The sequence below is a fragment of the Seriola lalandi genome, unplaced genomic scaffold, assembly GCF_002814215.2.
Source record: "Seriola lalandi dorsalis isolate HSWRI2012SDOR001 ecotype SW California unplaced genomic scaffold, Sedor1 jcf7180002054946, whole genome shotgun sequence".
Lineage (NCBI taxonomy): Eukaryota > Metazoa > Chordata > Actinopteri > Carangiformes > Carangidae > Seriola > Seriola lalandi.
In genome coordinates, this window is record NW_019525497.1 from 320,855 (window position 1) to 348,041 (window position 27,187).

The following is a 27,187-nucleotide window of genomic DNA, read 5'->3' on the forward strand; positions in this document are numbered from 1 at the left end:
ACCAATGTATACCGTAGGGACAAGTAATTCAGGGTTGTTAAAAAGGGAGAGAAAGTGAAGGGCCCTGTTGTAGTCTCTTCGACGCCAGCAGCCATTCCATGTAAAAGCACAATGGCAGAAAGCGTCTTGTACACAGACGGGGCTGCCAGGGCAGAGGCTGAAGGGCTAAGGCATGGGAAACACTCTTCTTTGCCAAAGAGGGTTGCCGCTTCCCATTCACTGCGGCAACAGCGAATGAGACACGCACACACACAAACTCAAAGGTCTCACACATTTTTTTTTTTTTTTTTTTTTTCCACACTGAAAAACGTCCACACATTGATGTATACACTCCCAAATGTCTCCTCTTGGGAGAGCAGAGAGAGGATGAATAGTCAGAGGAGACGGACTGCAACTACATGGGATGAATTCAGTAGATGGGTACAGAAAGAGTCATTCATAGGAAACCAAAACTAAAAGTTGTTTTTGAACTACAAAAATGACCCACCCCCACTGTAACTTCACAACAATGGTTTGTGTTATGTACATTTGTCATCTGTAACTACAACAGCTTAATGACATCACTCAAAAGGGGGGGGGATGCAAAAACACACAGCATGACAGTGATCAGAAAAATCTAATACGTCTTAAAGAAAAAGAAAATAAGAGCAAAAGAAAACCTTCTTTTTTAAACTTTTTTTGACTTTTTTTGACTTTTTTTTTTTTTTTTGTTTCTTTTTAAACATGTCATCAAGTTCATGCGCATGCCACATAATGAAACTGGTGAGATCCTTCCATTAAAAAGCCAACAGTCCACTCATGGCAGAGCTTTTAGCTGACCAACATGCTTTCAAACATTGAAGGCAAAAAAGTACAAAGAAAGCCGTCCATTAAGTCCCAAGTGTTTCTTTCCAAGGCAGGATCCTTATGTGAAGAGATGGTGAGGGTTGGTGACTGGTTTTGAAACATGTAACGGGTGAGCCACTTGTTGGCTAATGTCCAGCCTTCGGTACACTGGTACGCGTACATTTCCCACAGGTTTCCCCTTCGTATTAGCTCAAAGTTTCATTAGGCATTGAGGATCAAAGCACACAATGCATTGTTTGAGGACAGTACACACTCCGCAAAACCCAGAGATAATACCGTATTCATTTTTTAGAAAAGACATAAGAACCAAATTAATACTTTAATATCAAACACTATTTACATCAAGAAGTTTTCCTAATAATAATAGTCATAATCATCATCATCATCATCATCATCATCATCATAACAATAATAATAATTATACAGTTTTAACAATGATGTATCTCATTTTTTTCTTTTGTCCTCCAGAAAGGTACAAAACAGATACTAACCTAACACTACATGTTTTATGGTTGACTACCTCAGGATACACAGTATCCAGTTTATAAGTTGATCCTCATTTCCCAAGTTAAGGTGTGTACAGAATAAACCATGGTAATAATAGCAATAATGACAAATAGTAGTATTGGTAACTATAAGAGAGTACAATTGAAGCTGGTTTCTGATAAAAGTCTAGTGTTAATCTGCTGACAAGCGTCCATTTTGAATCTTATGCGGTCTGATTCCCTGTGGTGTTAGCCTGAAAATTAGTACCTCATTAAATGGCCTTGTCTCCTATTACCCCCCATAGCTGAGCTGCTATTCCACTGTAATAGCGTTGTTACCGTAGCACAAAAAACAAATGGCAAAAGGCGAAGGCAGTCTTTCTGAGGGGGAAAAAAAAAAAAAGGCAGCCACAAAAATGAAAACAAAGCAAAAAACAAAACAGTACATGCCTTTTTAAGACTGAATGGTACTGAACAGTGTGTTTGTCATTGAATCAGTTTTTTATTTATTTATTTTTTCCCCAGTAGTGCTGCATGGATTTTTAGATGTTTTGTCTTGTTTTGTTTTGTTAGGCACTCTAGTCACACTACCTTGGGTTACCTCCCATGTCTTTCTGTCTGTGTGCGTCTCTCTGTTTAATTCTTTCCGTCTCCTTCACTCACCAATTCTCTCAAACTGCAAGGTCATTGGTGCTTTAAACCACCCCCCCCCACCCCCCGCGGTGGAAATCTACACCCACCTCCCGAGACCCCCCAAGCCTTCCACCATCTATTTTTAATACCAGAAATAACTCCCCTTGCCACAACATGGGGTCCACATGCCTGTCATTTTGAACCTCATTAAAGAGTCACTTAAACCAGTAACACTAGGAGCTGAGGGTTGGACACGCAACTGCGCCTGCGCTCCTTTTCTTGCTCTGTTTCTCTCTTCCCTATCTGTCTTTTCCAAACCAATCGGTGCCCTGTTTCTCACACAAAACCTGACTCCGAAAGGCGGTCGCTCTCTGCAGAGTTCATTTCTCTATCTGTCCTTACTTCTTTGAAAGCAAAGGAACAAGCCCCTCCGTTTGAAAGAAAAAAAGACATAATAGCTTTCATTATGCTAACTCACCATGTGCATCAGTGGGAGCTGAAGGAAACTGAATATCATTATAACACAGTGAATTTCTTTGAACGTAAGTGCTAACATAAACCTGGCTAGACTAAACAGAGCTGTGCATTGCCTTGAACTAAATGGATATTTCTCTCTTCATGCAGTGTGTTTTCAACTAATTGGCACGACGCATCAGTCCCGTAAATGCCGCACTAACTGCTGCATTGAACTGAATGTGGGAACTAGCTAACTACTATTTGACGAGCATGATTCAGAGCTGAAGCTATGTTTAAAAGATGTGAAGAAAAAATGTGTGAAGAGAAGTTTCTTTAAACGGCTTCCCATGACCCCTGTTATTGTTCTCATTTCAGTGAACCTCAGCCAGTAGAAAAATACAAGATTTACAGTGTCTGCAATGTGAAAGTCAATGTTTGGAGACACCAATGGCAAAGTACAATAACTTAATGGTTTAGAAAAAAAACAAAAAAAACAAAGTGTGCAATTTAGCTGTGAATCATTTTTAAACAATAGTTTTAACAATCAATAGTGAAGGGGAAAAAAAGCTGCAGATGCAAATGTTTATGGGAGTGTTAATATCGACTAATACTCAAATGGAACAGACAACAATTGCCGCCCAGTCCAGTAAACATAGAATAAAACGACTGTGACCGTTGCCGTGAAATTGTGTGATCAGCTCTCAAAAGGTATTGATCCTTGATCTTAATAACAGGCCCACAAAGTGTCTGGTGAGAAAGTTTCAATTTTCAGCTGTTTTGCGAGTCAGATTGACGCGAATGCTTTGGGTTAGTGTTAACACAACGGAGGACAAGAGAAGGTTTTACTATCACTCGCTCTAAACCTGGACAGTCTGAAGATCAGCGGGCTAAGGTGCATGCCATTGTATTTCTCAGTGCTGTGGTTTCCAGTCTGACCTCTGCCTAAAACCATTACTCTCTCCCCCACATCTTCATCTTTCAGCTTTGTACCACACTTCCCAGTAAAATGGGTGCTAAAAGTCCCAGCAGAACTTGATCAAAAATATTTTCTGAAAGGCTTCTTGAGAGGTCTCGGGGTAACTATTTATTTGTGTATGTATATCATTTCTAAGACCTAGAATCTTCACTTTCCTACTGTGTAACGCTGCTACTGTCTACAACTTTGTAAAAACCCTACTGCTAATGACTGTTAGTGTAGAGGCATTTCTGTTTTTGTCTCTGTAAGCAGTGTGTGTGTGTGTGTGTGTGTGTGTGTGTGTGTATGTGTGTGTGTGTGTTTGTGTGTGTGCGCGTGCATGTGTGTTTGGGTAAACATCAGTGCTGCAATGACATAAACGTGATGAAAAGGGATGTCAAGTCACGGGAAAATAAGAATCACTAAGTGTCAAAAAACAAGATTTGGCATCTTAGTTGACGGTTTAAGAGGGGGGGGACTATCTCTCCCCCTTCCAACATCAACTTTTTTCACTCACAGACGGAGAAAGACCACTTAAATATTTTTCTGAAAAAAATAGAGGGTTCCTTGAGAAGCCTGCTCTGATGCCCAATCAAGCAAACACGCTGCACCCAAAGCCCTGCCCCCCCTTTCCCTGCAGCCTCGGGCAGATTCAGGCCACACTAGGTGTAAATGCCCTCCGGGACAGAGGGAGGCGCTATAAAGTGAAGAGTGCTGCTAGGCAGACCAGCAACAAAGCCAGGAGCGGACTTGTGTTCTGCAGGTGTGGCGCAGCATTCGTTTCACTTCGGGAAGGCTCAGCTGGTTCATGACTGGTATCGTCTAAAGGAGAGAAGAAGATGCGAGGTGAATTGCTGTTTATGGTACAAACTGCAACAGTACATTACAGACGAGAGAAAACATTATGCGGTGACTTTAATCTCAGATGTTTTGTGTTGTGATCTACACAGCTGTAACCTGACAAAGGTAGAGACAGCAGTGCATAATTGAGGTGCCCGGGCTCCTGTTCATAAAGTTTTGTTCAGTGTAACAATTATATTTAAGGCTGTAATAGTGACGTCTGAGTTGCCATATGAACTTCAGTTGCTATATAATGTTTTCTACTCTCATCCTCAGAAACATTTTCAGTTCATCTCTCAGGTGAGGTGCCTCCTGTGTCTGCCTGGCAGTGGCATCAGTATGTGTGAGCAGCCATGTGCCAGCTGCACCATGGGAAAAGAGATGAACCATGCGCAGCAAAGGAAAGATCAGACAGAACCGAGGACCGGACAGTTACATAACTATACAAATGTGTGTGTGTGTGCGTGCATGTGCGTGTGTGTTTGTGTGGGTGTGTGTGTGTGGTAGCGGATGGACAGGGCAGCAGCAGATGATGGATGAATGTTTTAATTTCCCTCCTTTGGAGAGCATAATAGGGGAATGAGCCAAAAGTAGCATGCGAGGTGAGAGGCAGCCATGGAAGATGCAGGCAGGATAGCGAAGGCGGACAAATAGGCAGGTAGAAAATGAGGCAGCAGGAGAGGCAGGTGGGCATCACAAATGTCTTATGCTCTAGCGTTGATATGTCTGGCTTGTATGTAACATTCCTCGATTTTTAGAATGCAACATCAATTTTTCTTCAATTAATTTTCCAAAATTAAAAAAAAAAAAATTCAGTAATTTTAAATAATACTCAAAACATCAGTTTTAAATGACTAACGTCCTGTATTTGACAGTTTCTTCTCTACTGTATATTCCCAGTGAGGCGGGTCTCTGTGTCGTTTCAGACAATGGGGTGAGCGGGTGCTGGGAATGAAACGGCAGCATGTGGGTGAGATGTGGAGTGTTTCAATTCAGCGACTGGGTGAGACATGTATGAAGACATAAAAGTGCTGCGCGTTCTGAGCACAGAAAATAATCAGTGCTGCGCTACAGAGCCAAACCGCAACTCAGTGAAGAGTAAAACGTAAAATTGAAATTCGCCAAATGGATTGTTGCTGCGTGAATGTGTATGTGTAGACATGTCATTTAATGATTTTGTTTTTTGTTTTTTTTACACTGGCCATGTTAATTAGAAAACACTCAAGTGAGTGATCCTGATAATCAAGACTAGAATATGGCGCTCAACATGCAGCTGGAAGTGACAACAGTGTGAAACATGCGCGTCTATGAGAAAATCATACGTACTGTAAACTGACACATCAGCATGCAGTAGAACCCCACAGTATAATTACACAAACAGCAATTTATAACGCGTAAGCAGCGACGGTGACGTGACACCACTTTGGAAATGTGGCGTACAGTCAGTGTAAGAGAAGCATCAGGCGGGGAGGTGGAGGGACACAGGTCAGCATCCAGACAAACGGCTCGAAAGGAAAGAGGCACAGAACAAGAGACACATGTACAGATGTATGGAGGTCACACTGAAGAGAATCAAAAAAGGAAGCAGGAAGCCATACTAACCTCGTGGTTCTAATGTATTGTCTACTTTGTCGTTTACATCAAAAACACGGTCATGTACGCCTATAGTTTTCACACAGCTGTCTATAACAGAAAATAGGGAGAATGAGAGATCATTAGAGGTATATGCCAAATAGGTTAGTGACATTTGAAGCCCCCCCCCCGACCTCCCCCCCTTCAGCCCTGAAATCAAACATCCCAAGCAACAAAGCTCATGGCAACATTCAGATGAGGTATGAAGTGACCTGAATTTCCTTTGATGAGATCATCTATCATCCTTCTCATAAAAAAAAAATTAAAAAATAGCTTAGAAGTAAAGCAGTTCTGTGATAAATGTAAAGGGGGTATGTTGGACAGTGAGCAAAAGGTAATTGAGGAGGCAGCGAGGTAACAAGAGACCTAGACATAAATTGTTTTGATTTTCAATCCAAAATGTATACTTCAGCAAGCTCTATTACAAAGCCTTGTGTTGCATGCAAACACTTACTTGATGGTCGGACGAAAACTTTGAGCTTCAGGCATGTTTTCCTCCCGTTCTCAGCGATGGTGGAGGCTGAAAAAAAATGCAATAAACACAGGTAAAGAGGGTGTTACTACAATACCACAAGTGCTATCACGTGTGCAGTAAACAGTAAAAATTCCTCGTTTTCATTTCCACCTTCTGCATGAATAGATTTTTAATAATTAATATATTTTCTCTCCTGTAGACGAGTTTAAACTGAGGTAGTTTATTCAGGAAAAAAAAAACACTTTCAGGTCGTTAATGTTGTCTCTTAAGTGGATTTAACAGGGTTAGTCATGGTTTTTGTGGAATAATAGGTAGAAAGTATTTGCAGATGTGCTGGAGAACTCTCTCAGGGGAAAGTGAAGTGCTTTACTCACAGTTTAATTGTAGCATTTTAGGTTTTTGCTTTTTCTTTTTTTTTATACAACTGGCAGAAGCTTAGGAAGGATCAAGGAATTTGCATCATTTCTTTAAAAAAAAAAAAGATATCATGTTGTGCCAATGCTTTGTAATTATACATTTATGTATTTTCCTCCCATAAAGACCTCAACACTTTTCAAGAGACACAAAGTTCACACGCACCGAGGAGGATGTACGCGGTGCATGTACGGATGGTTTGCGGTTGCTGTCAGGAAATGGATCCTTTCCTGTCAAGCCCATGGGGTGTGAATCTCTGAGCGTTAGCCTACGTAGCGGTTGAATCACATCCCCTAAAAATATCATGTGGAGAATGCGCGTGTGTGTGTGTTTGTGCGTGTGTGTGTGTGTGTGTTGTGTGGTTGACCACTAATGGTGTTGTGGTGAGACACCAGGTGCTGTCTCCTGTACACGAGGATAGGGGTCAAACACATGGCACCGCCTGCATCCATCATGGCAGCAGAACATACAGTGGTTTAAAAAAAAAAACCAATATATATATATATATATATATATATACGGTTGGCCTCGTATCAAATGGAGAATAGTGTAGGCTTTTCCACGCTCTGGTGACAATGATGCAATGATGCTAATGCTATTTGCTGTTACTAGTTTTCATTACTATTTTCCCCCCTCCAGCTCCACAGAGACCATATTGTTGCTGTCTTTTGGGCATCATTTTATGTCTTCTGTGGATCATTCCACAGCTGATGCAATGAAACCAAGCATTTCCAAAGGCTACCATTTGGGATCTGTCAACTCCTCTCTAGTGAACCTTTACCTAACCCCTCCCCTCCCTTCCCTCTCTCCCAGCTGTGTCACCCTCTCCACTCGTCTGTCAGCGTGGTCATATCCACTCATCAAAGCTCAACTGACTTGCCGTCATCATATTTACAGCACGTGCACTAGCAAATTTGCAAACATGCAAACAAGATACAGGTTTTCATATCTGTGTGGTAGTCTTGCTACATGTTTTTTTTTTCTCTCATCTCCTGTCAGCAGAATGTTTTACATTCACAAATGTCTCTCTACATGTCACTGCAATCAATGTCCCAGCATCTGTTTCATGTTGAGGCAGTGGTAAAAGCAGTGAGGTGTCTTCTGTAGCCAGGGGATGTGTTTATTAAGAGCATTACTGACTAATAACTGCAGGAAAAATGGTCAGAAGAAATGGAAATCTATTCCATTTTGCATGCTCTCTACTCCCCTGATTTACCCTGAGATCCAGATGACAGTTTCTTATCAAATTCACGCTGCATCCTCTTTCAATCATTTCCATTTTGCGAAGCTTTCTCCACAGCTCATCAAGTTCTCTCTCTCTCTCTCTCTCTGTCCCTCTCTTCCTCTCTCTCTCTGTCCCTCTCTCCCTCCCTCTCTCCCCCTCTCTATCCCTCTCGCCTCATGACCTCGCTTCTACCATTTTAATGTTGTCGCTTCATCAGCTGTTATCTGTTCCTTAGTCATGTGTCAGTGTGCGAGAGAGGTGACTTGAGATCAGATGCTATTCAGCAGATGCAGGGGGGAGGGGGGATGAAGACAGAGAGAAAGAGAGGGGGAGAGAGAGGGCCTTATTATTTCGGTGTGGAGGCAGCTGATGACACGCTAATGAACCTCGGCCACCGTCGCTCACCCACTCAGTCACATATACACACCAGTACCCACACAATTTATGTCACTCCTCTTATTGCTCCACTTCTCTTTTCCACCGCTACTTTATGCTCCCATTTTCAACGTGCGCACACACACACACACACACACACACACACTATCTCCAGATGTCTTATCTTCATCATTGTTGTGGGCAGAGCTGAGTCACAGCCATCGACACCAGCCACTTAGGAAAGGCAGCTGATCATGAGAGAAGTATGGCCCTGATGAAAATGGCAAAGAGCATGTGGGAGACTCTGTCATGATGACAGTTTGCGAAGCTGTTGTGATGCTTGTAGATTTGACCGCAACACGCTTTTCTACCTCCTACACGAAAGAAAATCGTGGACAGGAAGGCACGAGAGTGGACACATATCATGATTGTGTCACCGGTAATGCATGTGGCATTCAGTATTTATATGTTTTCTTTTAGATGTTTGCCTTAAGTATGAAGCTAAACCAGTTTTAGAGTATAAATACAGCATATAACACTTTTATGTTCTTTAACGTGGGAAAAGTAAAGTTGAACCGAGCCTGGATGTGGCCACTGTGTTGACACGCTGTGGATGGCTGAGGTGTGTTGCTGTACATTCTTGACTACAAAGGAGAGATCAAGCTTTGGCTCTACATTCCTTTCTTGGTAGCAACTCTTCATTCTATGTTTAATGAGGATCCCTCCGCCCGGGCCCGAGCCGTCCGCGCCAGCTCCTGTTTATTTTGGATTAACATGCTGCAGAGGGCCAGCTTATTGTTCTTGTAGGCCGTAACATCAACACCTGCTATTCTGGTTCCCATCAGGCGCACAGCCTCAACCATCAATCCATCTAGTCTGAGCAAGTGGCTGCTTTGAAGGACAGGGACCCTGAAAAGAAGTCCCAGGGACAGGGAGGGAGGGGGTAGAGGGGGGGAGTGGGGGCCGGGGTGGCGGATGGCGAGAGCGAGGTCAGGTTACTCCTCCAAGCCTTGTCCCCTGGCTGGTAATGGCTGGTCCCCTCAGTACGCTGCATTATGCATCAGCATTAAGGCAAATGGAATGAAGCAGAATCCAATTACGGAAGAACAAACAGGTGGGCTCAGTGCGGCTTAGGCGCGGTATTGTTTCAATCACAGACCAAGCCAAGCTTTATTGCAACTGTAATGTTATCTGGAAAACACATTTCCTTTCCCCTCTCAATGGAAGATTCAACAGCACATTCCAGACACGAGGACATAAAACCACGTGTCTGGCATGATGGGGAAGCTAAAAGCAAAGTTTAGGTTGGCTAAATACAGCATATATTATCACGGCGGGATATTGATTTGGCGTAATGGCTCAGCTGTAAAAGAATACTGTAGGGTGAGGCAGTCCAACTGCTACAAGAGGATTTGTTTGTTATGTTTTTTTAGCACTGAATCCGGTGTCATCTGGGATCTTCTCGTAGTCCGTGAACCTTTGCCAAGATTTGGTCTGCAATATCGCAGACTACCAAGGAAGTAATCCACTGAGAATACTTGTGCCAAATGTCTGCAAATCTAAACATCCACACTTTATATGAAACTGTATTTTACTGTAAAGCATTCCTTCAAATTGAGTTTCAAAAGCCAGGCCTTGTATGCCATCATGTGAGAGCGTAACATGAGTAGCATCATGTTAGCATGCCCCTGCATCACATCTCCTGATGGCTTTAATAACGGTGCTCTAATCCTCTGATCCCTGCTTATTTGTTGGGATGGTCCGAGTTAGACAGAATGCCCTGTGATGCTGTGTACAGCGTTGAGCTCTCCTAGCTAGCTAATTCTGCTAGCTCACTGAAAAACAGGCCGCTGGCCTTGTCTTTGATTCACTGAGATTGCTCATGTGGCTTACACAGTACAATCCCTGCCAGAGTTTAGATCCAGGAGTCCGAGTTTACACAAACCTGAGTCCAAGGCAGAGAACATACATAGACAAATACCCACACACACACACACACACACACACACACACACACACAGCATTACTTTCCAGAACCTTTGAGCCATCTTCTGCCTGCGTTTCCATCTAGCTAATTAGACAGTTTGCAGCCAGAAGACATTTCTCCTTTCCGTGTACAGAAATCACTGCTGGGATTCATTAATGTTGGTTTCAGGGTGTGGAATCAGTCAAAAGAGGCCAATTTTCAGCTAAACACGTGGAGGAAAAACCTTGAATTCAAAAGTTTCAGACAAAGAAAAGAAGAGAGAGAATATTTACATGCCTCCTTCAATAGGTAATATTAGCTGCTCCACTGTCCAACTCTTTAATACCTGCCATAGCACACACACACACAGTGTGAATTCCAATAAAATGTACATATGCACTGATATAATTACTGAATGAACTTGACAAAATGTCCTTCCCACTTTCAAAGCAGCATATTTTTCTATTAAGACACTTTAAAAAGAGGGAAAAAAATATGATAAAAAGATTTGAAACTACAAACCAACAGACCAGAGATTGTGTACGTGTATGTGCATGTGCATGTGCCTGCCTACACAATATGTATGCGTGCGCGAGAAGATGGAAGAGGCTATCCACTGAAGAGGCCCATTAAGCAGATGTTACAACAGCGAACACACAATAGGAGGGAATGAGGGAGCTGGGAGGAGCAGTGAAAGACGAGGACATGGATTCAGGCAGCAGAGGGAACATAAACTCTCCCCCCGGTGAAAGCTGGCCTTTTGCTCTTCCCTCGCATCTTTTCAGCTTCCACCAAAAGTGATCCAAAGTCATCCCTCATTCCACTTGCACCGAGACAACAAGGTCACAAGCAACGAGGAGAAAGAATGAGAGAAAGAATAAGCTTAGCTTGCCTAATTATACAATCCGCGAGTTTGTCATGATCATCTCCCTTCACTATTGAAAGACAACATAATGACGCTTTAACAAATTACTCTGTATTCTTGAAAATGAAAAGCGAGGAATGCAAAGACTGAAAACTTTTGATTTCCATCATCTCATTCATGTCTTCATACTCAATAAAGTTGGTGATTTATAAATCGAAGGGGGAGTTCAGCTTTTTAAAGCAGCCACTGAATGATAAATCACTGTACATAATAATGTTTCATTACTGCACTTAGTGTATCACATAGAATCATAATATTATTGTTATGGCCTAAGTATCCACCCACTGAATAAACTGTGCCTGTGTGTATGTGTGTGCGAATGCGTGTATTATAATAGAGGAAAAAGAACAAATAAAAGAAGAATAACCAATTAAACATAATGACTAATGCACTGGGTTAATAATATATGTGTTAATGGTTTAATGGCCAAGGATAAAATGTCCTTGCCTATGTGATGATGAATCCTAATCAGCTCCTGAAGACGGCTGTTAGATGCATGAATCATAATGGGCCGAGAGGAACCTCGTGCCCTTTGCATCGCAGCCCTCTCCTGCCCTACTTTCCCCTTCATCTCTTGGCTTTTCACAGCCTTTTCCTGTTTTTCGGCAGACAAAGTGATGACTACTTTATTGCCGGTCAAACTGAAATAACTTGATTAGAGACTTTTCTCTCTCTCGCCTTGTCTTGGCTGTCACCAAGTGTGCCATGACCTAGCTCACGGTCTATTATTAGCCAAGTGTGGCCAGTGGGGTAGCTCGTTGTTTGACTGTTTTCAATTTATTTTTGAAAAGCGGACTCTTGGAACACCAGTGTGCTTGTCACAGCCAAACCTTTAACAGGTTTTATTCTTGTGTTATTGGATTTTCTCAGAAGCCGGTAGACCGAACTGATTGATTTGTTACTTATCTTCTAATATGTGTTTTATGGGCATATGCAGATGGGAGACAAATTGAAGAAACTTCAAAATAAAGTGTCTTCGTATAAACCACGAACCACCAGAATAGCTTCAATGTGACTTGGCATAGACTTTGTAAACGCCACTAGATGGATGGGAAAAACAAATGATACTCCCTCATTTGGCGTTTTGATGATGCGCCGTCGAACATGAGCGAAAATATCTTATAGGTATTCATTGTGTGTTGAGGCCACTGCATATCATTCACATCATTTTCATACTCGACAAACTACTTAGTCACCCTGCCATGCCCTGTATGGAAATATTTGCATTTGCAAAGTTTTCCCATTCATAAATTCGGCGCTGTCACATGCAATCTGCGCAGCGAAAACTAAATATCTGACAGGTATCTGATGTAAAAGTGACACGGGGAGGGTTAGTTAGGGAGTTCTGTCCTAAAATCCAGAGAGAGAGGTGGGATGAAAAGGGGAGACAAGAAATGATATAGTATCCAGGGGAGATGAAGGGGGTGGCATGCCTATCCATCTATCAGGATTATAATAATGCATTCCAGACAGTGTGTATCTGTGTGGCTTTTCTGTCCATGCCTGTGTATGCATATTGTAGATGAGAGCATGTGTATCTGTGTTTGTGTGTGTATGTGTGTGTGTGTGTGTGTGTAGCTCTCTGTCACATTACTCCATGTTGCCGGATCATTTCTGAATGCTGATGACGGGGGTTGATTTTTCATGGAAATGGATGAAAGGGCTGAGTTATGATGGTGTCCATATGCAGGTTCCCCTCCTTGTACCACAAATGGAACGGCACTGGCTCTTTATCATTATTAGCCACCCTCCCATAGCTCCCAACAAAATACAGACTGCATACACCGTCCCCTGCCTCTGTTTCATTTGGCCATTAATACCATTTTCCTGTTGCTGCTGCTGCTGCTGCTCCTGCTGCTGCCTCCGCCTTCTCTACTATCTCTACTCCTTTCTCTTCTCGAGAGCAGCTTGAAGGCGCGCAGTGTATCACAGGATTTATGATCCATCACAAGACAGCTATAGTCCATGTTTTGGAGAATCTGTTTGAGCTTTGTGTGCAGTCCAGTAAAGCAGAACAAGACCTTATGAGATCTTGTGAAAAAAAGAAAAAAAAAAGCCTTATGAATATCAGAAGGTTTTCTCGCTTGTTAGCTTGGTATTTATGATCAATCTTTATTCTTGTGTTGCATTGTGCATATTTGGCATACAGGCATCTGCCGAGTGATTGAAGCCTCACAGAATGTTTTTCATTTTCGCAATCTAACCCTGTGCAGAATCATCGCCCACCAACTCCCTCTGGATTTTGTCGGCCATGTAGCAAAGTGTTCATTTGAAATCCGGTGCAGACTCCACTGCAACGTCCTTCTTCCTTGCAGTGTCAAACCCAGAAATATCTATAAAATAACTCCAGCTGCAAGTGAGACACAAAGGGGTTATTGATTGTTTTCTGCGAGAAGCAGTTCCAGTCCACGCAGGTGAGCGAGTCAGATGGCGAGAAAACGACATCTTTTCTGCCGCCAATCTGCCACTGCATGATCACACCGAGTGGTTTCCCATTTACCACACATTTTACACGCCTAACAACACCATAACGCCGCTCACTCATCTCTTGCAGTGAGCTGCCACTGATATTGGATTTCTGCCCTTCTCAGATTAAAATCACTCAAATACAAGATTGTGGATTGTGTCCATATTAGAAAAAATGTGCTTGCGTCAGCATTCTGCGAGATGGGTTTCACTTAAACCATGAATGCACTGTGAACTGCGACCCGAGCAGAGCTCCCGACTGTCCTCTCTTATCCTGTCTGTCTCTCATAGAGGAATATCGTTCCAAGCCGCAACTCACTCACTGCTAATACTGCATTTTGCTGAGCTGCTTGCATATGTTTTCAGCGTTAGACAGCTCCCTGCGTCTCCCTGACTATGGTCAGAATGCACATCTTTAATGTATTGCTCTGTTAATTCTTTCTCTCTGTGACCCCCTTGTTAGTCTGTCTTGTGTTGACCTGTAGAGAAAACACAGCAGGCGGTTGTCTACAAAAGCATCAGGCTCCTGACTGGCTGTAGTTGTTTTCCTCTTGTCTTCAATTACCTGCCTCTGACAGAAAGAAGAGGCTGACGCTAACAAAAATGAAGAATTATGACCTCCATTTGAGTAAATTCCCTCCGTACTGCTCGCATTGATTAAGCTGTTTCTGTTGTTGAAGCAGATGACAGCAGAACCCTGTCTCCTTTATCTAATTTTATCAGAGATGCAACAAATCAACCTTCGACCCGCATCAAACTCATAGGGCGAAAACACCATTAACGGGCATTTTCTCTGCAGGAATATGATTTGACATCTTAATTTTCATCTACAAACAAGAAAGCTAATCAATCACATCACTGAGGGCAGATTTTTCATCCCCCGCTTCCCTCGGGTCATTTGGCTACAGAAAGTTATTAGAGATGAGGAAAAGATGAATATTCTGATACTGCAATGTTTATATACATGATAAAGTCTCTGCTGTTCTCTATGTGGTTGAATACTGGGTTACTCTAACTGAATCAAATCAGTGAAATATTGATTGGGAATACATTTTTCTATCTTCATAAGACAGTACAGTTACAGAAACGCTATAATAACGTATTTCATCATTCCCCCCTGGATGATGAACTGTTACATCTCAGGGACATGAGCTCATTTCTCAGTAACTGATGCTAACCTCTGCCTCGTGTGCTCCTGTACAGCGACCTCTGCCTCAGGTCACATTGAAATTTCCGTCTAGTGCAGGTGCGCAGTATAGCCGGCTTCAGCGGGTAATGATGCATAAGATTTCCTCTGTTAGCCACGCTACGCTACGCATCCACAGCCTGTAGATAAATGGGCAACAAGGGCAAAGTCTGACCACTGACTTTGTGCTGACCTGGAGATATCACTGTACCTCATACAGTAGAAATGTTGAAGCTAGCCGTAGTCACTGTTTGTGGTGTAATAAGTCGACACTGGTGGCCAAATGAATTTTAAAACGTGACTCATTATGGACCTCATGTTAATGAAAAAGAATAAGTCACTAAATATTTCAAATATGAAAGCAATCAGTCACTAATTACTGTTGGAGGTTCATTATTTAGACACTTGCCCCGAGGCGCTTCAGCATTTCGCCTGTGTGCACAGTATGTGATGATAAGATGAACATTTAATGATCCTCGTGGCAAAATTGTCTAAATTCACCACAGCAGGTGAGGCCATTCAGGACGATTGGCTCTCCCACATTCCTCGGCTGTAGATGATAATATTAGTAAAACATTCTCGTTTCACTTAAGGCAAAACATCTCTTCAAGTATCTCTGTAGTACTTTGAGCATGTTGTTGTTCATTCAGGCCACATCAACAACCACCATAGTGTGAAAACTAAACCCAAGATTGGCCTCTGTGTGTCCGAGTAATAGTACATGTAGAACTAAAGAGCTCCTAAAAACAAAAAGATGCCTGAGCCAAGAAGCTAGAGTGGAATCAATGTTTACTCATGGCTGCACAGCAGTACACATTGATAACTTGAAATTTGACAACAGAGTCTTTATACTCATTAGTAACAATAATGAGACTGGATATCATCACAAGATAGCTGGCAAACCGCCGTCATAATAATAGTCTTAAGTTCAATATCAGCGAGACTGCTTCATAGTTCAATAGGCATCGAGCGTCTCGGAAATCAACCTGGATGCATGAGATTAAAACGCGCTAAGCTCTGCCTTCACTTCATTAAGCAGGTATGACAAACGACTGACGCTACACCGCTCAAAGTGTTTCATCAAAAGGCTTTTTGGGCTCGTTTGTGACAACAAGAGGCTGCAACAACTGCAACCGCTCCCCTCCTTTCCACACAGTCTTTGCTGCAGAGATAACATGCATGCAGGTCCTATCAGGCTTATTGTTCCTGGACACAGACACTGTTTTTTCTGGCTGTATTTTTCTAAGCTCTGACAGAGGTTACCCAAGATCTCTAACACTGAAAGGTTATTTATCTCCACGCTGGAGTTTATTTGCAGGCTGTGCTTTACTGTGACATGACAGGCACATTTAGAATTCTGAAATATTCAACATCTTGCTTAAGACCATTTCAGTAGGACAAGATGCTTGACAACGAGCATCTTTTCACACAGGGGGCTGTTTTCCCTTCTTACGAGACCACGCCCATCGCTTTTTTTTTTTTTTGGGTATCATATAAACTCCAAGGATAATATTCTTTGTTTTAAAGTTTATAAATATTTTTAATGTGCACCCACTGGATGTTGTGCCAAGCAGCTGACGGACCTGTTTCTATTGGACTGTGTAAGCGAAGTTATGAAATGTTTTATGGACGCATCAGTCAAAAGCACTTAATAAGCTGATCAATATAAATGCCTGAAAGATCGCAAAAGGAATATTTTCACCGTCTAATTTAATGGAGTTGTTGTGAAAGCGGAGGAAGCCCCATAAAACAAAGTACAGGCAAAATTTGACCAGCAGTTGGACTTTGTTTGATGTTGTTAAATAAATGAACTGTGCATGCAAATATATGGCACACAGGGGAAATAGAACTTGAAAAACCAGCCAGAAAAAGTTTACTCAAATGACCATCGGTTGTTGCAGTTGATGCCAAACAGACCTGCTTCTGGTGTGCCAACAAGATTAGGGAAGATTTTCAATTGCTGTGTCGTTCAGTTTTGCTGTTTTAAAAAGATTAGAGATAATCAAGTCTGAGCCAGTGTTTTTAATTTGTTTTTTCACCATCTTAACTCCTGAATATTTATAATAATAGTATGTTAAGCCAGAATGTAGTCCCTGAGAAAATGACAGTAATTAGGTTATACTCTTTTGAAAAATTCCCTGTTGTGATTTAATTTCGCAGCCTGTTTACTTATTCCTCAGTTACAAAGTTGTATTTATCTGAATTCTGAAGATTAAAGGAGAATAAAAAATGATGTAAGTCGATGCAACCTGAAAAGGTCTTGTGTGTTTCTAGTGCCAGGGCATGGGGAAAACTTCCTCGTGGTGGTGGTGGTGGTGGTGGTGGTGGTGGTGGTGGTGATGGAGGATGATGATAATGATGATGATGGTGATAGTGATACAAACCGATGCCGCCTATGAATCGGCAGGTGTAGCAATGTAACTACCTCTCTCCCTCTCTTAATCGCCCTCCCTCGGCTTTACATTCTGTCCACTAAAGAGACAGTCGCCGTCTCCCCTGCTTCTTTCTGGACATTCAGGTTGGACACAATGGCGCTGGGAAATCGCATGTCAGATGACTTCATGGTAGATGACTTTAATATCCGGCACAGTAGCCAGAGAGGCTATATGCTAGAATCGTTCAATAGCCAATGAAGCCGCGGGCCACTAAACCAATATGGCGTGCTACAGCAGAATGGATGTGTTCCATGGAAGCCCTGTCGGTCGCAGTGTAATTTAATCCAGCCCTTAGGACAAGCATCTCTCAACAGAAATGGAAAAAAAAAAATTTGTTAGAAATAGAGACTTGAGGGAGTGGATGAATTGTATAACCCTTCACTAACCCCCATCTACGCTCCCAACTTCAGAGACTTCCATTTTTCCCTTGTCTCATTCAGTATGACCGTCAATGCAGATTGGCTATAAAAGCAAAGGAAAATCTGGTTACTTTTGAGCAGACAAATGGGCAAACACCTGGCTGTTGAAAAGCCTGCAGAGAGGATCTCAGGCTATTTGTTTTCTGGACAAGCTTGAGAGAGAAAACACCTATTCACCATGGAAACAACGGCAGACTTTTCTTTTTCTCTACTCCGGTCTTTAATTCTTAAATTGTAACAGAGGAGAGAGCGAGAGCGAAAACATGTGAAATGAATAAAGGGACAGAGGTCCTGGCTGGCTGTCAGCTTAACTGCTTCATAAAAAAAGTGCCAATTTAGAAAACAGATCTCGGCTCGGCTCGGCTCGGCTCAGCTACGCTCCTGACTCTCTCAACGCTGTCCCTGAGATCAAGAGAAAATGAGAAGACACAAGGGTTTGACAGCCACCTGGAGCTGCGTCAACATAAGAGACCAAACTTTACAGATAAATAGACACAGGTAGTGTGTACAGCCAGCAGCATTTAGCAAAAGAGTGTTAACTATCAAGACTGACGCCCCCTCACCTCAGCAAAGTGCACAAACCTCTAAACCTTTCCCTCAACAGCTGAGGCAATAATACAAAACACTGTGTGATACTACGCTAATGCCACCCATATGAGAACATAATTGTGCTTCCTGTTTTTTTAATATCAGCGAATCCCTACATGACAAATGTGTTTTGAGCGAGTGACAGCGACTGCGCCTACTGACGGTGACTCCTCCGTCTCCCGTGTGCCTACAGTCTGTGGTGGGAGGAAAAAACTCAACTCAATTCCACTCTATCACCTTGCTTTGATAAAACCTAATTTCCCAGGGGCTTCAAGTTCAGATGAACCCAGTTAGGCTCGGTTCCTACGCCAAGAAGCGGACAACTTAACATCTAACGCGAGCTGAATGGGAGCAGAACATATAATGCGGAGAGGGAGGGCACTCCTGTTTGAAGGATACAGTATTGTGAAGCAGGGCGAGTGAGCTATAACTTTCAAACTGTCTCAATTTAACTCCCCCCGTGAATTCCATTGCCATTTTAGGGAAGAGTTTTCCTCCAGTGATGAGAGCGGAGTGAAAAGCTCGGCTGAAAGCAGAGCATGAAAGCACCTACTCGGATCACTGTCACGCCACTCTCAAAGCTCTAGTAGTCAACTTGTGAAAACATGGTTGAAGGGTAGTATGTGTGTGCGCCTGTGTGTGCGCCTGTGTGTGTGTATGTGTGTATGTGTGTGTGTGTGTGTGTGTGTGTGTGTGTGAAAAAACCCCATCACGTCAGGAAAAGGTCATGTAGGTTGTTTAGTTCGCATAAAGTTAGGTTACCTTCGGTTTCATATTCTCTCTGTGAATGAATGTGGGCTTTTGGAAAGATATCACACACTTCTAATATTGACATGAAAATTATATTGAGATCAGCTGCAATTGTCTCATCAGTCTTTGGTGTCAGGTGATAAATCAAAGGAATGTGAGGAAGAGCATGGCACATACAGATAGATATATTACGGGGCCCTTTGCTAGCATGGTTGGGGTCCACTTTTCTCCTTTAAGTGAAGGTCCAACATTAATCAGTACAACTTCATTCTGAGTGATAAACTTTATCCTGTGCTGAAATATTTCTGTCCTGACTTGATGAGTGAGACTGACGGTAAATCACACGCCATTAACTTTGCAGTCACCAGAATTCGGGGGGAATACCGTGAGAGCTAACTCCGACATCTTCAAAACACAGAATGATGTAATACTATTTTTAATGATGGTGCTCCGTCTCTCCATTAGTGTTCTGAAGACTGTGAGAATCTACGCCAGGGAGCGTTAAAAGCTGTTCTGTCTGTGCGTGTTGGCCCACTTTATATAATGTTTTTTTTCTTTTCCTTTAATTTCTCACCCATCTGCATATGTGCTTTGTGCAATGCAATCATGACAAGGACTCACAGATGTAGTAGTATTCTCTGCCCGGTCTGAACTCGAAGCCCAAGGAGAAGGGAGTGAAGAGCTGGAACTTCTCTGAAAACTTGAGCGGCCCGTTCGGGGAGTGCGGCCTGTTGCACTCCCAGCGTTTGAAGCCCTTGGCGGTGTGGTCGCACGTGCTGTAGCCATCGTAGTTGACCATGTAGAGGACGTAGCGCTCCGTCCGCTCCTCAGGCACTGTGTCTTCGTAGTGAGGACAGTAGACATCCAGGTAGTCATTTATGCACACGTCGATGTGGTAGTCCCCACGATGGAACCTACAGGAGAAGAGAAGACAGGAAGAGGTTAACCTTTTTGATATTTACATAAGTACAACTACAGAACTCCTGATTCGCAATGATTTTCATGCACTTCAAAAACAGACTCAGACAAATCTAATAATCTTGATATATCTGTGTGTGATGCATCAACATTGCTTCAGATATTATGGTTAAAAGTTGGTTTGAATTGAGAATGTATACGCAGCGAAAGCAGGTTTGATCTCTCAGTATTTTTTTCAGTGGTGTGGAAATTTACAAGCACCAGGGCTCTCATACTCTGGCTTCAATAAATTTGGGTGGGTTGGTTTATCTATAAATCTATCACTGCAACAGATATTCACACACACACACACACACACACACACACACACACACATACGCACACATCTGCCCTCCGAACAATAGCAAACTGAAGTGTCTAACTCAGAGAAAATATTCTTTCTCGAAAAGAGTTACGTTGAAAAAAAACAAAAAAAACACAGACAGACAACCTCAGGCTGAGTGCAAAGTAGAAATGATCACGGGGATACAGGATGGTCCAGACAGTAAATGTCATGATAGGAAAAATACACAGCCTGGCTGTCTCTGAGGGCTGTACACTGAGGCATCTTTACAGCTGCAATGATCTAGAACAGGCCACACAGGGTCAGAGGGCTTGAATACATACAGGCAGATTCATCAAAAGGCCACACACTGTCCCAAGCTTACATCTACACACACACACAAACAAACAAAAACACAATTTCTTCTCTGCCGCCCACAAAATAGGTCTCTTGCCTGTGGAATTTTCACAGCTACCAAAATTAGAGAGAAATTCCTGCGTTGTGAGTTCCTGGTTGGGTCTAGGATGGTGTGACCCTAACTCTGCGGCCACAGGGGACCTCACAGAGAAAATATTGGACACCTGTGAACCTACTAGGTTTGCCCTCAATTTGGCACACACACTCGAAGCGCTCTGAGAGTGACGACGCCAACCACAAAGTTGCACAGCTACAGACACACACACACACACACACACATGCGCGCACACAGCTGGTGCCACTGACTCATTTCACCCAGAGGCCAGGTGGTGTGAGTTTATAATTGAGACCCAGTCTTTAATGTTGTAAGAGCACAACCTGACAAGAGTTTTGACAAAACTTTTAATTGAAAACCGCCACTGCTGCCTATAAGAAGAGCTCCTCAAGCCCCAGAACACACAAGGGGCAGGGCGAATAACAGGCTAAAATAATTTTATCCTGAGGACTCTGGAGCCTCAGGATTAACATACTGAAGCAGCACTCTTGCAGCATGGTGACCTCTTTCTCTACCCATGCAGTCTTCTCTAAGGCTCTCATGTACAAAATGTCCATTTCGTCCTATAAAGATTTTCTGGCTCCTTTTGATAAGGGTTATAAAAGATGAGGGCTATTTTCTAAAACAGTTCTTGCTGTTAGTGGAAAAAAAGTATATGTGATTTACATTGATTGGCAGTAAATGTCTCAGACATCGTTATATGCTGATGAAAGTACAGTGCTGCACAATGGTATAAAAATGTCTCTTTCTCGTTCTCTTTTTCCCCGTTTCTGTGTTTCCACCCACTTATTTTGCCTTCCCTATTCAAAACAGCTCTGCTCTTCTCGCTATTTCAATGTGATGTTTGAGTTCTGACTCTAAAGAATGGATTTTCTAAGATCAAATCGCTGTATATGTGCTGAAAATGCTTATCCTGCTTGGCTGCTTTTACTTCAATCTGCAGTACGTCCAGACAAAGTATGCGGAATTGCAATCACAATGTAAACCACACCACTTGTTTTTGAAGATCAAATAGCAATTTGAGCAAAATCTGGTTTTGGCGCCTTCCCTTGTCACTTAATTCATGCTGGTAATCAGATGATTAATGTAACAATCAAGCGACAAATCGAAACACTGTCATTTCTCATTACTGTGATCATATGTGTCCTCTGGCTCTGCTCTGTATGCCTATGTATGTGTGTGTGTGTGTGCGTCTATGCGAGCAACAGCTAGCATGAAATGCTGTTTTTTCTGTGTTTACCCATGTAGGGTAAATACCAATGTGAGGGTGTTTACAACCAAGGCATGGAGTAGCTCATCTGTAACATCTCATTTAAAACATGTCTATGGAGGTCCAAGAGAAGCCATGCATCTCCCTCACTGCTTTAAAATGTCACTGACTTAATGGTCACATCCTCCCATCCGCTTGCCACAGCATCTGTGTGTGTGTATGTGTGTGTGTGAGAGAGAGAGAGAGAGTGAGAGAGTACGAAAGAGAATGAGTGTGTATGTATGTGCATGTCTGTATATGTGTGTGTGTGTGTGTGTGTGTGTGATGTTTCAGCTGCCCTTCTCTCCCTGCCTCAGCAGTCAGAATAGTGGCTCGTGGCCCTGACTGCAAATGAAGCTGAGGATGTTTGGGTGAGTGAGCACATAAAAAGGGACAGGACAGGCATTTGTAACACGTAACGCACACACTCACTCACTCACACACACACATGCGCGCGCACACACATATATATGCAACAAATACACAAGCAGTACACACCTCCATGCACATACACACCCACGCACATACATTAGGTTTGTGTTATCAGTTCAGCGAGCTCCCTGGCACACTGGCAAAGGAACAGAAGTGAGACAGCCAGAAGCTGCTAATGGCACCGAGTGAGAAAGAGAGTGAGGGTGAGAAACAGACAGGGAGGGAGAGAGAGAGGACCTGGTTCCAAAAAGAGAGTGAAGGAATACAAAAACGAGGCAGCAAGACTGAATACTGCTGATACTATTGCCAGGCTCCCAGTGAATCCAAGTCTTTGCCGGAGTTATTCAACCATGCATTTATCATTAATCGAGATTGACTGTAAATTTTCTCCAGATCTATTCAGCGCAGGATTGTCATCAAGATGTGTCCCAGAAAACTTCTTGTATTTTGTAGGGAGCTGCGTTTATTGTCCTTATAAAAACCCTGTTATCGGGGGACTGATGTGGGAGCTTTAGATGTGCCCGGTGTCTTGTTTATAGCGACGGCAGCCTCAATCGGCTGCAGCAGAAAGAGGAAAGCGTTCTTCTCCACAAAATGGACATGTGTTGTTCAAACATACATCAGCCTCTGTGCAGGACACACGAGCACCAAGAGGGTTGCACCAGTGGAATGTAAATCAAGGCTGTGCTCTACAGTTAGAATCCCAAAGAGTGAAATATAGGCAGGAGTGACAGTACAGTAACACTGGAGTCAATAGAAGAGAGTAATTGCAAAGATACTGCAGGATCAACTAATCCATGGGGCACAAAAGAAAATGTAAATTAAAGCTCCATCGCAATTGGCTGTTTTGTGTGCATCTGTCAGCGATATAGTTCCTGGAGTTAGCCACCAGAATAACTATAGATTTCCTCAGCGTTTAATTAATTAAATTCATCAATTTCAATGAGCAGTTATATGTTGATATACAGTTACATTTACATGGCAACAATGCATTAAAAGTATAATTAAATTGACCACATAAAAATTGATTTCCTTATTCTGTCTGTGTTTGATGAAATAAATATGAAACTTATAAAATGACCAGCTGTTGAGCTCTGTCACAAGAAGGGGGTGGCTCCCTCCACCTGTTACTGTGTATAAAAGAAGGTAGCAGCAATGTGCAACATGTAGCAACAAGCCTGTCAGAGGCGCCGTGGCTGCATTTCGGTGGCACGCCCCAGAATCCATACAGTGATGGCTTGCCTGTTTATTTCTATTAATGTTCCCAAGATGAAAGATAAAAGCTGGTAAAAAAAAATAAAAAATCCCATCAGAAACAGTCCAGATGGAGTTGGCACCGTGTACCCCCGTGCTCCGCTTCCAGCGCCACACACATGCACACACACTCCACCCAAACCACCACTGTCACTTCCCTGTATTTTACAACATACTTCTGGGAAACTTCATGAGCAGCAGTCTTCTCCATCCTTGTGAGAAATGAGTAGCAGCACAGTGTGGCAGCGGAGGCCTTCTAGCAGTAAAATAGATAATTAAGGAGCAAAGTTGGATGCCAGGCTAATTGTCAGATGGTGATAATTACATGTCTTTGTTATGACACAGCTGTCCCAGTGATCTGGGGATCACAACACAAAGCCAGGGAAATCAGCTGGACACAGTGTGTGGGTGCATATGTGTGTGAGTGAGTGAGTGAGTGTGTGAGTGAGAGGGAGGGAGATAATCTTTATTACCGACTGATTACATTTTCACACTGTGCCCTCAGGGCTGAAACTGAAGGGCCAAGTATTGTCAGCACGAACACACTTACACACACACACACACACACACACACGGATACACACACAGATACACAGAGACACGCAAACATAGAGTCACAAACAGAGAGAGAGACTTTGGAAGAGCTTGAACAGTGAAGTGAATGCAGGGTAAGGTGGCACACCACTGCAGTTGCTGATTGGCTCATTTCCATTTCAATTACACAGCCCAGTGACACTGCTGTGCATACACTCGGGCACGCACACACACACACACACACACACACACACCTACACTCACAGGAGAGACAAACACACACAACTGCATGTACACGCAAAGAACCTGCGTGAGCACGCACACACACGCACTGTACCCAATGAACTCCCAGCAGCCACTTCTCTGAGCTGTGCACCGGTGGCTGCAGACAGAAAGCAAAGAAGGACAGGGAGAGATAGCTAACCTGAGTGAAAGAGAGAGACAGAGAAGAGGAGGAGAGAAGAGCTCGGTGGCAGGTAGAGGCAGAGAGCAATCCGAGGCATCTAACCAGTTGAATAAGTGAGACTCAATAGAAAGAGGAACTTTTCAGCTGACAGCCGCATACATTACAAAGTCGGCGCCCCATCTACCTGAGTATAAAAGATAATCTTTGTCTTTTTTTTCCCTCTGTTTTGTTTTCTTGCTTTCTTGTTTTTTCTTGCTCCTACCGCTTCTCTTTCTTGATTTTTTATTTTTTTCGTCTGCCTGAGATTCTCGCGTGGCCCAGTCTCGCTCGTGACCCCCAAATCAGATCTATTTACATTATTTCACCTCTCCCTGTTGAAATTCATACATCTGATATATTTTCAATTCAATATCCTCAGGCAATGGAACGTTGCCTGATAAATCAAATCGCAGTAACCCAGAAACTAGAAAATGTACCGGATCCTTAAGCTAATCTGTGACTGTTTTGTTCCCAAACGTTTTTCTGTATCCTTTTGAGTGTGTGTACACTTAACGCAGGTGTGTGTGTGTGTGTGTGTGTGTGTGTGTGTGTGTGTGTGTGTGTGTGTGTGTGTGTGTGTGTGTGCGTGCATTTTCCTAAAGTGAAAGATCATTTGTTGATTTTGGTCCAGAGGGAAAATATGTTTAGCCAAGAGGAGATGAACTCTGACTGAACCCTGACCAGAGTACACATGCAAAAGGCCTTTTCAGGACCTTTCAACACATACGGCTCAAATGCAAATCACAAACACGTCTTGATATAGTTTGTGCAGTTGCCTAATTACGGATAATTGGTTTGGGAACCGGGGATGAAAGGCGGAGAGAGTAGAGGGAAAGAATTGAAAGACAAAGAGAGGCAGAGGGAGTGAAGAGAGAGACTGTCGCGATTGATCATTCCTTGTTTTTAACAGCAGTCAGAAAAGGGCTCGGCCTTCTATCCAGAGAGGTTTTCTCCGTGTTGTAACTGAAGGCGAAAGGAGTGTAATGGAGAGCAGGGAGATGGGCGAGGAACAGATAACTGCATCCAATATTTACACTCCACAATCATCTTGACTGTAAAATTAAATTCCTCACCAGCCGACCATTTCAACAATTGTCTTTTCTTTGGGACCTGCAGATGGAAAACATTCGTTTAGTCTGATGGACTGGCAAGAGATGACAATACCACCTTCTGGGGATATTCATATTACAGCTCGTAACTCACAACAGGCTATTTCGCAACCAGTCCAACAATCACATGAACCTTAACTGTAACTCGGCTCGAACACTGCTCAAAAAGATTAAATGTCAAATGTCAACGTCTCAGACTCTCAAGAGACACGAGTGTTCAGACAGGTTGTAAACAAGCCGGCGGTGCAGCCAGATTATCTAGACCATCTGAAATGTTGGTAATAATCCCTCCTTGCACAGTAAAACTGTGGTTGTGCACCATACTGGGTTATAGTTGAACCAGAAGTAGGTCTGTACGAACACTTGGACAATCATTTTACCCCGCGCTCTTGTTTTCTTCCGAGAAGGCTGGTTCCAGGAGGTTCTCTTAAAAACCTGCACTATCTCACCGCTTGTGTTTTTACTCGCGCCAACGGACCGGGTTGAAGCAGAGTTGCCACGTTCCTTGATCTCAGTTGGTTCTGATGAGAATGAGTTAACCTTTCAAACTCTTTAAGATCTCGTATCACATTCACGCCTCTGCTCTGACTCGGTTGTAACACCGTCTGAGAGAGAACATGATGCAGCCACCCCAAATACTGCTACGGAGATAGAGAGGTGTCCCAGGAGAAGGAAAGGGCAGTGAAGTCAGAGGGAGAATATGCGCGAGTGTCACTCCTTGATATACAGTGGGGTCCGAAGATCTGAGACCACTTGTGGTCTCGAGACTTTTTGGGACCCCACTGTATGAGTTGACAGCCACATTCCTCTCTGGCTAACTGGCTGATAGGCTTACAGCACCGGGAGGGGTGTGGGGAGAAGACAGAGAGAGATCAGACCTATAGAGTATCACATATTAATCATATGGCCTCTGGGACATGGTGGAAGGCTGGGCTGTGTGTGTGTGTGTGTGTGTGTGTGTGTGTGTGTGTGTGTGTGTGAATGTAACAATATTTTAATATATTTACACAAGATATCTGCTGTAATGGACGAACACACACACACACACACACCGACAGAAACACACTCACACACACATATACATATGAGTATATAGTTGCTAGTCACGGTGCATTTTACTGTGTCCATCTGCTGTAGCTTTATGGAGGGTGTACTCCAGGCTCAGAGCAGGTGGTCAGCCCAGTATAATATACGGACTGTCATCAGTGAGGGACACAGAGACGTACCCATGCATTCCTTCATCTCTCTTTTTCACATCATCCTCCCATCCCTTCCCCTTCTTCTGCACTTCTCCTCTCTAAACCTTCTCCCTACTCCACATCTCTCCATCCCTTAACCACCCCCCTCCTTCACTGCTCCCTCACTCTTCTCACCCCCCCCC

The 27,187-nt window shown here is 43.1% G+C and overlaps 1 protein-coding gene across 2 annotated transcripts in view; it reads right to left on the reverse strand.

Annotated features, from left to right (window-relative positions):
* Window positions 1-1,149: 1,149 nt before the first annotated feature.
* Window positions 1,150-27,187, reverse strand: part of efna5b (ephrin-A5b) — a 91,930-nt gene continuing 65,892 nt past the window's right edge. Inside the window, exons 2-5 of one of the 2 annotated variants that reach the window (XM_023394249.2) lie at window positions 19,693-19,985; window positions 6,302-6,367; window positions 5,818-5,898; window positions 1,150-4,197 (exon numbers count right to left, since the gene is read on the reverse strand). In XM_023394249.2, the coding sequence (XP_023250017.1) occupies window positions 4,073-4,197; window positions 5,818-5,898; window positions 6,302-6,367; window positions 19,693-19,985 (565 nt within the window). In that variant the 3' untranslated portion in view covers window positions 1,150-4,072. The remainder of the gene's footprint in view (window positions 4,198-5,817; window positions 5,899-6,301; window positions 6,368-19,692; window positions 19,986-27,187) is intronic. The other variant, XM_023394250.2, reaches the window with a different exon arrangement.